Here is a 17557-nt window from a genome sequence, read left to right as displayed (position 1 = left end):
ACTGGTGAACTTCTGCCCATCTTAACTTCTGAGAGATTCTATGCTCTTTTTCTATCCAGCCATCTTACCGGCTTGTTGCTATTCAACCAAATTAGTTACAAAATGCTCTTGCAGCTGCCTACCACTAACTTTTACAACCATTCATTGCCTCTGTCCCACTTTTCTCACATGGCTTCTTATCATCAAAATAATTCAAAATTATATTTTTTCCCCTAAAAATATTACAATCCCTTACCTTGAACATTTAATATGTATACTATATTTCACTGGGATTAAAATATAGGTCAGTGAGATTTACAAGTCAGTGCATTCCTTTTTTAATGGACACAATGACCCAAATGTTTTACAACTGAGGTTGTGATATATGGTATCATATTTTAACATGTATGTCAGTGATGCCGTATGTTCAGTGACACAGAACGCTCATCGTGTGGCTAAGACCAGTAAATAATTGATCTATTCGGTGTCTTAATGTATTTGTACAGTCAACCTACACATCAACTTCCTTAAGATGGGAATGTAACCTTCCTTTGGCCCCTCTGTGTCATTAGGCACCTGATAATCCCTTTGCTCGAAGCAAAAGGAAGTTGAACACCAGGGGAGCAGAGGAGGGAAAGGAAGGGTGGTCTTGTTTTCTGTCTGTTTGGGGACTGCTTCACACCAGCTGCTTTGATCAGCTGTCCTGTGTGTAATCAAACCAAGCAGGTCCGCAGGGAAGCAACATCCCATCACATGCGGAGGACAACTCTGCAGCCAGCCCAGTTAACGATTCCCAGGGGAAAAAATCAACCAAGCAAGCAAAAAGAACTTTGTAAAGACAATTGGTTCAAATTGTTCTAGTGGAAAGGTATGAAAGAGCTTTGTGCAGATTGACATCCACTAAGACTTTTAAGTGACTTAACCCATGGGGACTGAGGATTGGAGGGTTTTCATTCTTAGAAGTGGATTTGCTGATACACAACAGTGACCGAGGGGAAATGTAGTAGAAATGTTAAGTTTTGTAAATCAAAGCATCGTCGTTCATTTTCTTATTTCATTTGCACTAGTGCAGCACGGTGGCGCAACTGGTAGAGCTGCTGCCTCTCAGTGAGAAGGTCCTTGGTTCAAACCCCGGTCCAGGGGCCTTTCTGGGTGGAGTTTGCATGTTCTCTCCGTGCATGCGTGGGTTTTCTCCGGGTGCTCCGGTTTCCTCCCACAGACCAAAAACATGCATGTTAGGCTGATTGGTAACTCTAAATTGTCCCTAGGTGAGAGAGAGAGAGTGAATGGTTGTTTGTCTCGTTTGTCTCTATGTGGCCCTGTGATGGACTTGCGACCCGTCCAGGGTGTCCCCCGCCCCTCGCACAGTGATTGCTGGACATGGGCACCAGCGACCCCCGTGACCCAAAATGGAACAAACGGGTAAAGAAAATGGATGGATGGATGGATTTGCACTAGTTGACCTGTCCTTGTTGCTTTTTAAAATCAGCTTCTGGTTTTTGCAGTGAGACAATTACAACAAAGGGGACAGTTAATTAAGATTTTTTTTTTAATTCTTAAGATCTTTGGGTTTTGTTGTTATCATCTCCTAACCTGAGCCTAACGGTCACCAATGGTGTTCCACAAGGCTCAGTTTTAGGACCCACTCTTTTTACAATTTATATACTGTAAGTAATGGAGGTCAAAACCTTCCTGGTGCATCCTTGCATCTCTATGCTGACGATACAACTGTTTATTGTCGAGCTAACACAGTTATCAAAGTTTTCCAGCTTCTACAGATTGCATTTGATATAATTCAGTCAGACTTATTACATCTCAAACTCGTCCTAAAAGCTGATAAAACCAAGGGGATGTTGTTTGCAAACTGAAAGTTGGTGCCAGCAGTTCTTCCTCCTATCTCATCCATGCATCCAGTGGTGTAGTCTACATTTTTGTAATGGGTATACTGTGCTTAGAAACCAAAGTACTCTGGTTAGTACAATGTAATCATCAATTTATTTTGATTTTTAAGAATATTGAACATTTGCGAATTTCTCTGATGCTTATATTTGAATAAATGAACAACAAACTCTGTACTTCAGTTGGTTTTGTATTAAAAACATGCTATAGAATTTATAAAACAGTATCAAAGCATAGCGCTGCATACCGATAGATTGTTACGGAAGCAGTTAACTGCCGTTTAACGTATCAATGACACGTGCCTAATGATATGTCATGTATCATTGGGCACTTTTAAGTGGGTATGCTGAAATTCTCAAGCTTTTCTAGTGGGTATACTCCAAATACCAGAGTATCACACAGACTACACCACTGAATGCATCAGGTTCCTATTGAGTTTGTGGATTCTTACAAATACTTGGGAATTTTAGTTGATGCACGTTTCTCTTTTAAACCACATATTGAAAATTTGATGCAACAAGATCTGAAGCTGTCGACGTTAATTTATTTAGGGGATTTTAAACATTTGATAAGGTCAATAGAAAAATCAAAGCAAATATGTTCTTGTTTTTAGTATTTTACCTTGTTTTATATGGCACCTTATTGCTTTATAACACTTTTATTTTAATTGCATTTAATTGTAGTTTATTTTTGTCTGTACCTTATATGGTGTCTGTCTAAAACAGGTCTCTCTTGTAAATGAGTCCTCGTGACTCAGTGAGGCTAACCTGTATAAATAAAGGTTGAATGAAAAATCTCACTTTGTATGTAATCCCAGGTCTAAGGTTTAAATTTGAATACAAATTGCATGGAATGTTTCATTTGGGGCATTTTTTTTCCCATCATTTTATTTGATGGTACTGAAGATGCATCGTCAAGAAAAGAAAGCAGTCCATTCTGCACCAGTGTCAGTGATGTATCTTATCAGGAGCTCCATCTCACCCCACCTGATGACTTGTTATCACAGATGACAGGGTCAGATTGATATCAGGTCCCATGACAGTTTGCTCCTGTACACTACAGGTCGGTGGTCTGACGCTTCGGGCACAAAGAAAGCAGAGAGGTGCTGCAGCAGCATCCCTTCTGCTGCCTGCTCTTCTCTTTTCTCTTCCTTTAGCGACCTCACACTGACTCTTGCTTTCTTTTTAATTACAGATGTGAGGCGGAGGACAATCTATGAGTACCACCGTGTGGAGCTAACAACAGCGAGGATCACCAGTTCCACAGCTGTGGAAATAACACCTTTACCTAGTATGAAGAGTTTCTAACGCTTTTTTTTCTAAATGGACTCATTATACTCAAAGTTAAAATTAGATTTTTTTAGTGTTAACTGATTTTATGAATGGTTTGACCTTTTTTTACTCTGTCTGCAGTCTGTCTCCAGTTCAACAGCTGTGGTTCCTGCGTCTCCTCGCAGATTAACTTCAACTGCAGCTGGTGCCATCAGCTCGACAGGTCAGGATCGCTCTTTTTTAACCATCTTTTACAAATTATTTTTTAATATATTCTCACATTAGGTTGTGCACAGAAACTACACTTTATTCTGCTGCCTGGAATATCTTCTTACAGTGACCACTTTTTTTCAAATCAGCATATTAACTAGGTTTATTAGAGGAATTTGGCATTTTTTTTGTTTTTGAAATTGTTTAACGCTTCCTATTAATGTAGGAAAATATGATTTTTTTTGTGGAAAAGCAGTTTAAATGAATTAAAATTTTCAGGTATATTTTCAGCTGTACTAACCGAATATGACCTGAGTGTGCTCAGTACTGAGACGTGACCTGATCTTCCTTGTTGAATCACGTGTCAGGGCTCCTTTTATGAAAGTTTTTATTTTGCTCATGTATGCTCTTAACTCAAGGTAAAGATACTTGGAGTTGCAGTCATTTTATTCAGCTGTTCTGAAACCAAAAACACTGAGTTTCCCCACTTGAAGTAAATCACCTTAGTTTGCTATTAAACTTAGAGTTAGCTGAACCTAAAAGAAAACTAAAAATCTAGGGCTTATAATGTGTAAATCATTGTATTCAGCTTTTATTTCCATTTTACTTAAAAGAAAAGCAGGTATTTAATCAAACCTTCTATTAAACCAATCCCTTTTTTTTTTATTTGCGACCTTCATGATCTCAGTCAAGTTCAAGTCATCTCAAGGAAAGTGAGCTCAGATGAGACAGCAGCTCATTCTGACATTCACTCCCTTCACACCCTCTCCACCAACCTCTGCTCCACTTTCTCTCTCATCCATCTTGTCTTCCCACACTTCAAACAAAAGTAAATATTTAAGTTGCTAAAGAAGTGCCGGCGTTCCTCCCCAGAACTTCCTGACAGCTGAAATGTGAGCTGCGGTGGATTTGGTCTTGTTTAGTCAGATAAAAAAAAAAAACAGCTGAGATAAAAACAACGACGTGAGGGGAATTGTGGCGAGACGGTGCAGTTTAATCAAGTTTTACCTTGCACGTGAACAGACGTTTACTGCTCCACCATCACTTCTCTTTTGTTGCTTCTGCATTTTAAATTCTACGTACATCACTGTTTTATTGTGGCGCCAAAAAATATAATGAGGTGGAGAAAATGTGCAGCACTTGTGATTTGTCCACTTTGATTTGTTACGACGAGCTTCTTTCGGATTTGACTTTCTTACAGTTCTGCTTTTGACAGAGACAGACAAGTTACAATAAAGTGGAAAAAATGTTTTTCTGTTCAGCAATTCCTGACTGAGAGGACAATACAAGTACCAGTCTCATTAAGCTGCATTTTAAAGAATGTGTTCATTTCTCACAGTTCAGCCTCCCTCCTACCCTCAATATCCTTCATACAGTGGCTTTCTTAAAAAAAATAATAATAAATTAAAGCATGCTTTCGGCACACTTTAAATTAAAAAACATTGCATATTCTCTGGCTACGGGGTTAATGAAAGTCGCTGACATTCTAGGAAAAATAAAAAAAAACAGCCCTAATGAACTTCAATCAATGTGAGGGGCTGAGAAGGTGAAACGCCCAATATGTCATGCAAAGCTACAAGCTGATTCAGTTTGTTGCTGCAGACTGAACAGACACAGCAGATATGAGACATTGCATCAGAATGCTTAAGTGTTTAAGGAAGTGCAGGGGGTTATTTACCTACGAAACAAACACGTTTTTTAAAGAGCGATATGCATCGCAAAAAGCCGGAGAGGAGACAAATGTGGAATTTTAATTCATCCTGTTGGTGCAGCAAATAAAAATAAAAAAACAGTTGCACAGATTTTGTCTGTGTTTGTTGAGCTTTGAGGGATAGGCTGGTTGGAGGAAAACTGGAGATGCACTATTTGGAATCTGTAATAAATTATCTAAATCATAAGTAAAGGCAGCAACAAGACAGGTTTAGTTGTCTTTTTTGGCTTATACATAATTAATACGTTCAGCTCTTAAGATGTCCGCACTACTGAATGCATTGTTTAAAAAATACCCTAAAGGTTTTCTGTTCATTTATTTTGAACCTCGGTGCTCTACAAACGTTTTAATTTTGAGTCAGCGGTTTCTCAGCAGGTGTAACGATAAATATGATGCGTTGAAATGTAAAAGGTGGGCAATTAAGTGTATGTGTTTGTTTGTAGTGTTAGCAAAATATCTCAAAAGCATTGAGTGTATTTTAATGAAAGTGTCAGTTACTGGATGCAGTCCATTGATTTACCTCTTGAAGTTAAAGACTCAAGGCAGACATGAATCAGTAAAGTTCTGACTGTTCCCAAAACAAATGTTTTTCTGAATTCGGCTCCCCGGCTGTCCTTGACACCTTATCTCAATTCGCCTGGAGGTCCTGTAAATTCGATGCGTTGCCCCCTCCTATCCCACCAAGGAAGCCTGCAGACCTATCAGAGGGACCCGGCTGAATAAACCTTGTGTCATCATTTCAGGACTTTTGGATTATCTCTGGTTGGTCCTAGGTCAACCTCGGCACTCCTCGAGAGTGTTTAGGGAACTCACCAGAGGGAACGGACTGATTATACCATTCTTATCAGAACTCTAACAGTGCCACTGGAGTGTCCTTGGACACGTTCACCGCTCTTGTCGTCTTCCCTCCCCTGTGGAATGTCTGCGTCCCTATGTGCCTATGTGCGAGGTGTTTTTTTCAATCTCAGGCTCTCTGTCCTCTGCCAAGAAGTGAGAGTTTGATAATATTTTTTTTTTGCTTCCAAATCCTATACATGTGTCCCTTTCATTACTTTTTGTTTGTCTAAACAGGTCTCACTTGTAAATGAGTCTTCAAGGCTCAATGTTATTTATCTGTTTAAATAAAGGTTGAATAAATGAAATGAACCTGACTCAAGATGGCCACCTCAGGGGCCCAGTGGCATTCACTTCCTCTGGCTTCAGTCTTGAAGAACATCCATCCATCCATTATCTTTACCCGCTTATTCCATTTTGGGTCACGGGGGTCGCCGGTGTCCATGTCCAACGATCACTGTGCGAGGGGCGGGGTACACCCTGGACGGGTCGCAAGTCCATCACAGGGACACATAGAGACAAACAACCATTCACTCTCTCACTCACACCTAGTGACAATTTAGAGCCACCAATCAGCCTAACATGCATATTTTTGGTCTGTGGGAGGAAAACTGGAGTACCCGGAGAAAACCCACGCATGCACGGAGAGAACATGCAAACTCCACCCAGAAAGGCTCCCGGACCGGGGTTTGAACCAGAGACCTGCTCACTGAGAGGCAGCAGCTCTACCAGCACCACTGTGCTGCCCGTTGAAGAACAACTTTTTTTTTTAATTCAACGAGTTTTCTTCAGTGAGTTAATGGCCCTAATTAGCTGCATCTTTGAAGGCTTGAATTTAAGATGCAGCGATGTTGCGTTGCTGCAAAGCATACTGACATTTGGATTTCAGATTGATCAACTCTGATTTCTTTGTCAGAGCACTAATGCTGCAATTCATGATCCAGATTGTAACACCACACTTCTTTTTTTTTATTATTGTTTTGTGCTATTCTCAGCACGTCAGTTTGATTTGCAGCAGAATCAACAGTTTTCTTTATCTGCATGCTAATCATACGGCTGCAGATTAAAGCTCGCTCTGCCACTATAAATGTTCCTTTTTTTATTAATACATTTTTAAAAATGACTAATTGTGCCCCTAAAAGCAAAGACTGTAAGGAGTTTACAAACAGATTATACCCTAAGGTTCATTTTTTTCTAACTGCTTTTTGTTTATTAGATTAAGTGTTTTCCATGCAGGTGTTAAACACCAAAACATTAGCTAAAAGCTATAGCAAAAATAGCGTACGTGTTCTTGTAATGCAAGTGGCCTTGGATCAAAACAGCATGCGTCATCATCTAGAGTTGAAATGTAAAACAGTAAACTCTGATTGGTGGAGCCTAAAAGTAATGCAAATCAGTAAAATGCACAGAAACGTTAGATCAATCTGTCCTTACAGCAACAGTTTTACTAAAGTAGCTTTTAACTATTGCTCTTATAATTAACTTTTGCCTACTATTGTTCCTAGTTTTAGCTTGTTAGATTTAACTTCAACGTAGGCTACTGTTTGCTTTTTTTACTTGGCTTGACTTATTAACTAAGCTTTTGGCTAGTTTTTTGTTAATTTTGGCTTCTGTCTACCATTTTGCCAAATTTAAGGCGTAGCTACTGTGTTGCTAGTTTGAACGTTTATCTTTTGTTTTGTTATTTTAGCTTTTAGCTATTGCTCAGCTGGTTTTAGCTTTTACATTTAGTTTAGTTTAGTTTTATCTTCTGATAGTTTTAAGTTAATTAATTTAATGTCAGCCCCTCTTCAACAAATTTTTTACCACTCAGCATTTTTTTAAATAAACATTTTCTGCTTGAAATAGGTACACACGATTGATTTTATTTGTTTAGAAATCTAAAACGGCATCGTGGAAGGCGACTACACACCTTGTGGAACAGCGGGGACTTAAATGACAGTCTGTCGTGTTGGGATTGTGTTGAAAAGCTGAACAGAAACATTCTCAGCCTCATTTAAATTCAAACGAAGCTCCTCTGCCCGTTTCTAATTAAATGCACTGCGGCTCATTGCTTTAGACGGCAACTAGCTGAGATGAATGCCACTGAGAAGGAACAAAACATGGGCTCCCTTCAGGGACAGATAGGACCAAACCTGCTCGATAATACAGCGCCTCACTCCGCTTCCCTCGCTGCATCCTCAGGGGGAAAGCCGTGGCAGAAAAGCGAGGGATTAAACAGAGGAACCTGCCTCGCCCGATCGAGCAGATGGACTTGGGCACATAGTTTCATCATCATAACAATATGCTCTTTAGAGAATATGGGGCCTTTTAGAGACTTTAAGTTGTCCTTGCAGCTCATATGTGATGGTTTAAACTGCTGTGTTTCAGTTTGTTTTCAACTAAGGTGGATTTTACTGGACTTCAAACTGTTAAAGGGTTTTTATCTTATTCAGTGTTGTGGTCCCGTGGGCAATTGTTCTGGTCAGGGTTACTAAAAACAGCTCCTTATGTAATATTGTATCGAGGATAAAAATCAGGGCTCATACTGGGGAAATGAAATTGTTATATAAGTTTATTCCAGACTAAAGTATCTGAACAACTAGAGCAGAAAAACTGGGTAATGGTGAGCAGCATAGTAGTCTGCAATAATTTTAGGGAAGAAATATTTTTGATTTTTATTTTTTTTGTATAAATATAAATGTGAGGATTTGCTCTTCTTCCCCCGTGAATAGGAGTAAATCATATATAATTTAGTTTTACGGTTAGCCAGACATTTTAGTAACCCTAATAAATGTAAATGGTGATTTTTATCATTCTATCACCTACTATTAAATGTGCTGACAAGACATTTTTTAGTACTATGATTTTCAGTCCTTATCATATTGGTGCTTCTCCAACTCTTTAATTCCATTGTTTGCACAAGTTGCTGTGATAGTGATTTTTGTGACTGACTGACATTTGTTTCCTTTGCTTGCAGATGTTCCAGTGGTTTTGACCGCCATCGCCAGGACTGGGTGGATAACAGCTGCCCTGACGAGGTGAGCGTGACGTGTTTATCCAGACCTTTGTTGTCTTTTATGTGATGATCTACACGTTTTGTGACTAAAATCTTTTTTTCAGACTAAAGACAAACTGTGTGACGCAACTGATACAACCCATCAGTACCCGGTCACCGCTATGATCAACAAAACAACGCTGAGAGGTAAAGAAGCCTCTGGAGACAGGGACACCGCCTTCACCTTTCAGCCTCCAACCAGTGCTCCCACTGAAGGTAAAGTAGCCCAAAGAACTTGTGCAAATTCTGCAGGAGCCCAGAACTTTCCTCCAACATGGGCTGAATGTTCTGTGCAAACACAACGTTACAGTAAGCAAAGGTTACATTTCTCACAAAAACTGCAGCATGAATGCTGAATGCTAAATTAGATGAATATGGCTAAAGACTAGCCAAAACTGAGTTGTTAAAGCTAAAACAAAAAAGCTATTTAAAGCTAATTAATAAGCTAATTAAATATGACCTAAATGCCAAAATGCTAGCTAAAAGCCAAGGCAGCAAAATCCTAGATAAAACTTTAAGTAACAAAAGGCTAGCTAAAAGTAGAAAGGGGGGGGGAGTACAGAAGACTAGCTGAAATCAAAAGTATAGTTCAAAAATAAGGTAGCTAAATGTTAGCTAAAAGCTAAAAGTAACAAAGACTAGCTGAGATATGAAAGAGTACAGTTTGAAGATAAAGATGGATAAACAGCTAAAAGCTAACAGTAGCAAAGACTAGCTGAAATATCAAAAGTACAGTTCGATTATAAAGTTAGCTAAATGTTAGCTAAAAGCTAAAAGTTGCAAAGACTAGCTGAAATATCAAAACTACAGTTCAAAGATAAATGTAGCTAAATGTTAGCTAAAAGTTTAAAGTAGCAAAGACTAGCTGAAAAATCAAAAGTACAGTTCAACTATAAAGGTAGCTAAATGTTAGCTAAAAGCTAAACATTGCGAAGCTGAAATATCAAAAGTACAGTTCGAAGATAAAGGTAGCTAAATGTTAGCTAAAAGCTAAACATTGCAAAGACTAGCTGAAATATCAAAAGTACAGTTCAATTATAAAGGTAGCTAAATGTTAGCTAAAAGCTAAACATTGCAAAGACTAGCTGAAATATCAAAAGTACAGTTCGAAGATAAAGGTAGCTAAATGTTAGCTAAAAGCTAAACATTACAAAGACTAGCTGAAATATCAAAAGTACAGTTCAATTATAAAGGTAGCTAAATGTTAGCTAAAAGTTGTTAAGATATTTTTGGGCTGGTCCTATGGTTTTGATCTGCTCAGAGACGGGATTATAATGAAATTGTGTTCTGACTGGGTTAAACTGGGCCAGCAACTCTAAAAAGAGTCTCCCTGGGATTCAATATCAGTCAAGGAATATAGTTTAATCTGCTTGCCACATCAAGTAGAAGGCTTTTGAAGCACCGTTTCATATTTCCTAACACATCATAACCACATAAGATCCATTGAGATCACACTTAGTCGCACCACCTCATACACTAACAGGTTGAGCTCCCATTCTGCGAAGGAGGAGTCCAGGACCCTATAAATGAGTAGTGACGCAAGACATCAAGGCTCTTCCAGGTCTGTGAACGCGTCACAGATCGGAGAGTCCAGCGCTGTAAATTGTAACTTTTTCCTGCCTTGATTTTTAATACAATAGGTAATTGACGTTTCTTTGATTTATTTGTTAGTATGAGTTGCCACTTCTGACTTACCAATAATGAATGATAATTAATAAGTATATATTGATAATGAAAATTATAGAAATTTAGATAGATGACAGATGGAGTTTTGTGATATTATGGGAGAAGGATGTTTGTTCTTTTTTCCCTGATAATGCAGCTTCAAACGAGTCGCTGACAGAGGGGTTGCGAGTCCAATGACAAGGGTTTTGAAGGAAGGATGCCAGCCAGATGTCCGAGGAAATGCCCCTGATGAGGGGGAATGGAATGGAGTGGAGCGCCGGGGGGGGGGGGGGGGGGGGTCACCGGTCCTACTCCCTGAGCTGAGAACATCACGCATCAAATGAGGGTGTTATCATTTATCATGACTGAAGGTTCTTTAAGGTTCATACTGATCTGGCTGTGACAGTTTACTGACATCAAATTGACATCACTTATCATTATTAACATCTAATTAACGTTACCAGCACAGTAAAGGGTTTTCTATTTTCTGATTTTACTTTTAAAAATATAGATGGAGGAGCGTTTTTAAAATATATCTTTAGCCAATCAAACACTTTGAAACTGTGAACTTACTGATTTTATTAAGCTATGAGTTAATAAATGATTATTGCTAGACTAGAGCTTGGTGATTTTTACATGTACTGAAATGATTATAGAACACTGTTTTGACATTACAATTATTTATAGGTTGCGTTTACAATGCTAATCAATTAATGATGTGATTATATCTAAAGCTAAGTCTTGGGGATTTTTGAACGATAAATTAGAACAACTGCTGTTATGGATATAAAGCAAGAGTAGCAAAGATTAGTTGAAATATCAAAAGTACAGTCCAAAGATAAAGGTAGTTAAATGTTAGCTAAAACCTAAGAGTAGCCAAGACTAGCTGAAATGTCAAAAGTACAGTTTGAAGACAAATATAGCTAAATAGCTAAAAGCTAAGAGTAGCAACAACTAGCTGAAATGTGAAAAGTACAGTTTGAAGACAAAGGTAGCTAAATGTTAGCTTAAAGCTAAGAGTAGCAACAACTAGCTGAAATGTGAAAAGTACAGTTTAGAGACAAAGGTAGCTAAATGTTAGCTTAAAGCTAAGAGTAGCCAAGACTAGCTGAAATGTCAAAAGTACAGTTTGAAGACAAATATAGCTAAATAGCTAAAAGCTAAGAGTAGCAACAACTAGCTGAAATGTCAAAAGTACAGTTTGAAGACAAAGGTAGCTAAATGTTAGCTTAAAGCTAAGAGTAGCAAAACCTTGCTGAAATATAAAACGTACAGTACAGTTTAAAGGTAAAAGTAGCTAAATGTTGTCTAAAAGTAAAAAAAAAAAGTCTAGCTAAAAGTACCATAAGAAAACAAAATTTGTGTTGAACCATTGAATAATGTTTAAAAAAAAAAGTATATTTCAATGGGGAAAATGTTTGTAAAGAAAGTCAAACATTTTGAAAAGTATCAAAGTTACAAAACCTGAAGGTCATGCCCATCTCCTGAATAAGTTGAACGTTTTGCTGGCTAAACTAGCACAAAGTTCTGTACTGTATATGGAAGTAGTCAGATTGCAAAAATATGTACAGAACTATAAAAACAGAAGAACAATGAGTTGCTGTGATTGCTCCTTGTTGGCAGATTTCCACAGATTACATTTAGAAGATGCATAAATATCTTCTCTAACTCCTAGCTTCTCCTAAAATAATCCCAGATGTGAGGAAGTGCTTCTGCTGCAGGCTGCAGCTGCGCTCAAACCAACATTTAAACATTGCAGACTGAATTAGGACAAATCTCACCAGTCCAGAACAGATGCACCCTCAGAAAACTGAGATCATGTGGTTCAGCTCTACTGGCACACCTTTCGTTCCTTAAAACATACCGATGAGGGACATTTTGACATTTTAGGGGCACAATCCCCCTGTTGGTAATCATTCTGTATGCAATACTTTGAAGACAGGAACAAAAGTTCATTTGTATTCTAATTGTCAAAAAATTATAGAGAAATTGGGCATTAAAGTGGCAGTTTTGGCATTTTAGATTAGTCTATAATTGACCTCGTGTGAATCAAATACTGAGGATTTGTGGATTTACTCACTTTTCTTGCATTGACTTTTCTCAAAAATAATTTTTGGGACTTCTTTTGGTCAGGCCTTGTGTTTGCATCATGTTAATATTGATCATTTTTTTAAAAATCATAGCTTTAAAAACACAAAAACAGGTGGTGCAAACCAACAAGAATAAAAGAGTAAAAATATAATGAACATAAAATGTGGGTTCTTTTATTAGCAACACTTTAGCATCACACTGCTAGTTTGATTGCTTCATAAATACATCAAATATTAAACAAATTTACAGCCTAATAGAGTAAAGATCTCCAAAGACTATGCAGTCATTTTTTAAAATAAATTAGCTTGAACCCAGAACAAACAGGGAAACATCAAGAAGTGTGTGTTCCTTTGCTTAGTGCTGTAATATATTCAGCACATGATTCACTGAACCCCAGCAGGAGATCAAACCCACAGTCAGAATCATTTAATGCAAATCTTACGTGAAAACAGCTGATACAGTTCTTTTGCTGCTGATAGGAAAACAGTCAAGGTGTCCTCTGAAGTTTGTTTACTTCTATTTCTGTCCCTTAAGTGTTGTCAATGTCATGATTTGATAGAAGTATATGGACCCATTTTCTGGCCCTTTCCTCTCTTTATGGCCTTTTGATCGATTTGTTTCAGAAAACAGGCATTTTTTTCTCAATCAACTCCAGATGTGGTTGTCCCGAATCAAAATAAAAGGCCATTTATATCTCGTCTCCATGGAAACACTGTTTAATCGAAGCTAAAAGTACTCGTAACATTTTATATAATATCCTTTTCTGTGCTTTTCCTCAGTGATGTCAGTGATATGAACTACAATTTCAAACAGCTGTATTCAGACCAAACTAGTCCACAGCATTCTTTTAGGTACACGAGGCAACAAATTAAGATTACATCACTGTCTGAAGGACGTATGGTGTTTGTTTTAGTTTAGCTGACAGAAATCAAAAAGAAAGTTGTCATTAAGATAATCCAAGCAGAAGATAATGCAGTCAACTAAAACTGACTGTATTTCTTGTCGTCTCATGCTTTAGCTGAGGCCAAGCTCTGCTCCATTAATCATCTGGTGTGGTTAGGTTTTAATGGACAGGTCACCACAGTTTGGGTTGTTGATGGGCTGCTGTGTGAGAGCTGTCCAGCTGTGAGGAAAAACACAACGAGGACGCCTACGGTCCGAACTACAACAGGGCGTGTGTTAAGGACTATCTGGGGCGGAAAATGTGCGCTCTGTGTGTTACGATCCAGCAGGTCAACCTGCAGTATTTCTGACTCCTAACTGCTGAGTCTCTGACAGCAGATCTGGTTCCTCAAGCAGCGCTTGTGTCTTCAGCTGCAGGGGTCAAAGGTCAGGGTGGATCACGCTGACAACCTGCAACTGGATGAGCATTTACGAAAAGAAATATGGGAAACAAAAGAAAAGGCATGTGTGTAGGTGGAGGTGTGTTAGTTTAGAGATGTTTTCACCTTCAAACACAAGAGAAAGGACTAAACCGAACTTTAATGAAAGTTGTTTTATTTTATAGCTTTTCCTTTTAGTTAAATTGTCATTTATTGACATTTTTGACAAATATATTTTCACATTTATCCTTTTATTTTACCGTAATCATGACTATGAAGCTAGTTCCTTGTGCATCTTTTACATGTGCTTTAAGGTTTGGAGCAAACGTCACCACTTCTCAGTCCAGATGACCCGACTGAGAATTATTGGATTTGGTACCTGGATGATTGAGCATGAACTTTGTTCACGTTTAAAATAAAATAAAATAAACTGTGGACCGATGAGGCTCTGCTCAAGATTTCGCATCATCTGTTGAAATTAAAAATTTTAAACCATAGGGTTTTATTTCTGGTGCAAAATTAGTACGTGCCCCACAATTAACTCCTCATGGTTCCTATGCAGTCCACACTCCATATTATATTTTTTTAAGTTAAAATCATATACAGCATATTTAATAATCACTTGCTAAAACAATCAGAGCCATTTCACATTGATTTTATATGAAAGATTTATACGTTTTATGGTCCTCCAGATGTCGCCAGTGAACCCAAAGTTGCTCTCAATGGAAATTATGGAAATTTGTGAGTGAAAAACATTTTTAAAACACTTTGTTGACCAAACAAAGATCATTGAATGCAGTTGATTTTTTTGTTTGTTTGTTTTACTCCAAATGGGAAAGAAGAAGACATGAACTATGGGATTAAAATCATAAAGTAAAATCAAGAAAGCAGAAATGTTGCTCATTGGTATTCATCTTTTGTGTACAACTTAAGTCTAAGCTAAAGATTAACCATGATCTGAATATTTCCTGAAAACTCACAGTAATTATTTGGATAAGCAAAAGTACTGTAATTCCCAGACTATTGAGTGCACCTGAATATAAGCTGCACCTAATAACTTTAAAAAGCAAAAAAAAAAATGTTTTGCATATATAGGCCGCACTTGTCTATAAGCCACAGGTGTCCACGTAACATGAGATATCTACACGGTGAGATTTGTCCATGAAGCACTTCCAAATAGCCCATAGTCCTGTTAAGATGTTATAAGCCTTCACAGCAGTTCTCGGGGGGGTTGCGATAGACAGAGCTTTCTTAGTTCACACATATCCCAGAAGAAATTTGATAAGTCGGCCTGCTTCGAGGCCAAACGGGGGAGTCAGATTCAGATAAGACACAGTTGTTGATTTTTGTTCAGACAGACTGTTATTTCTCATCAGCCTTGAGTTCTGCTGGTACTTTTAATCCTTTGTGGGCATTCCACTGGTCCATGCTTATTAGCTCCTTCCAAGGTCCCAACATGCTGGAAGCCGCAAGTAGCCTACAGTTCTCACAAATCGCTTCCGTCTTATGGTTTAGCTCGTAAATCAGCTGATTTTGAGTACTCAAAGTACGAACCAAACCTTCAGATAGGGTCGGCAGCTTTGCCATGGCCGAAACTGCTGCCGCCGTCTTCTTTAATAGCCGATAACATAGGTATCCGCCGGTGAGAAAAAGCAGAAACCCTGCTATCATGATTCCAATATCTTCAACATCCTCCTGAGACAATACGGAAAGGCACATCAGATCCATGACGTATCCTGCCGCGTGCGTCTCAGTGAGGCTTGAGGGTTCTCCTGTTGCTTTGTTGAAGAAAAAAAATGTTTGATTGCGTTGAATGTCCAGCTGACAAGAACCATGATAGTAGTTTACAATTCGAAAGATTTGTAAATAGGAGCTCCTACACATAAGACAGAGAGCGAAAAAGCAGGAGGAGGACGGGAGAGGGAAGAAAGGCGTCCGTCTTGCACGAGAGTGAGTGCGGAAAAAAAAGTTTACATACATATAGGTTTTTTTTTTCTTTTTCTTCTGTACACTGCCTGTAACACGGCTGGCAAAAAAAATAAAATACAGGCATAGTAGCCAACCAGGAAAAGTCACTGAATGTTATCTTCATATTCCTCATGTGCACTAAAACCACTAAAGTTGTCTTCTTTAGTGTCAGAACTGAACAGCTTCAGAAAAACTTCATCTCACACGTCCTCAGTCTCTTTTTCATTGTGTGAAAAAAAGGAGTGGCTTATAGTCCAGAAATTATGGTAAGTTAAAATGACCTGAAAACTGAGGAATCGATAAGTTAAAGTCGAAAAAAAATCACATTTATAAATCTACTGTATACATCTTTGATTTTCTAAAAAAAAATAATAATAATTTAAAAACACTAAAATGCTTTCTAAGGGGTCATAGTATACATATCATGAATACATGATTGTGTATTTTCTGAGCTCAGATACATGTAAAAAAATAAAATAAAATAAAATAAAAGCTTACTGTGATAATTTGATTCTGGTCTTTTGTCTTCCCGGATTGGATGCAACAAATTTTCAACATAATCAGTGAGACCATTATCAAGCTGAAGGGATATGAATCAGTCTTGCATGCAAAATGACAGCTTAGTGGGAGAGAAATAAATAAAACTGTGCCTCTCGGGCAGAAACAAGTTGACACATTGAGCTGAGTCTGTGACAAACAACACACTTGTGGCTTTCATTCCTCAAGTGAAGAAAATAATCTAAAGTCATTATTTTCAGCTTTGCATAAATTGTATGTCACCACCCACAATTCAATATCTAATGCCTCGTTATAAAGACTAAAACATGGCTGCATTCTCATTGTTAAAATAGAAAGTCTATTTTCAATTAACTCTATTTTAGGGTGTGAAAACGGTGTAAAATATGCCAGATTTGCATAATGTGTGTGGTATGGCGTGTAAATGTCTGAACTTCTTGAAAGAGAAGTGGGTCATGCCACATTTCCATATTTCACACGTATGTTTTAACCCGCGACTGATCGTGTGTTGAATTATTGATGTCTAGCCATTATATTCAAGGCATTCATTTTTAATAGGTGTAGTGAGGGAAGATGGTTCGCTAATGAAAGAAACTTAATCTCATTTGGGACCTTCAGAAGGAGGTCATTTTGAAAACGTTTCAAATAAACTAACCACAGTCTCTTTGTCTCCTCACAGATGATACAAAGATTGCGCTGCATCTCAGAGACAACCAGGGTAGGTTTCTGTCTCCCAAAGCTACAACGTGGTGTTTATTTTCCTGTTTGCTTCCAGTTTTGGGATGTTTGTTCCTTTTTTATCATTATTTTGTTGGATTAACAGACTTTGTATGCAATGAAACTGATTTAAACGTTAAAGCTTCACCTCCTCCTGTCTTTGAGTTGTACCAGCATCTGAGCTTGAACAGCAACGTGCACCGATTACTTAGAAGGAGCACCCAATTCTCAAAACCATACAATTCTGAAACCCAAATTTACAGAGCAGAGGAACATGACAGATGGCAGCCATATATATATATATATATATATATATATATATATATATATATATATA

General features: G+C 38.0%; 1 protein-coding gene across 1 annotated transcript in view; it reads left to right on the top strand.

Annotated features, from left to right (window-relative positions):
• The window catches only part of plxdc2b (plexin domain containing 2b), a 109339-nt gene that overhangs the window by 81955 nt on the left and 9827 nt on the right, over positions 1–17557 (top strand). Inside the window, exons 7-11 of the mRNA XM_037693940.1 lie at positions 3073–3168; positions 3291–3372; positions 8864–8924; positions 9007–9157; positions 17183–17221. Of these exons, the coding sequence (XP_037549868.1) occupies positions 3073–3168; positions 3291–3372; positions 8864–8924; positions 9007–9157; positions 17183–17221 (429 nt within the window). The remainder of the gene's footprint in view (positions 1–3072; positions 3169–3290; positions 3373–8863; positions 8925–9006; positions 9158–17182; positions 17222–17557) is intronic.

The sequence above is a fragment of the Nematolebias whitei genome, chromosome 20, assembly GCF_014905685.2.
Source record: "Nematolebias whitei isolate Nwh7 chromosome 20, NemWhi1, whole genome shotgun sequence".
Classification (NCBI taxonomy): Eukaryota; Metazoa; Chordata; class Actinopteri; order Cyprinodontiformes; family Rivulidae; genus Nematolebias; species Nematolebias whitei.
Note: the sequence above shows the minus strand (reverse complement) of the source record. Positions and strands in the feature narration are given on the sequence as shown.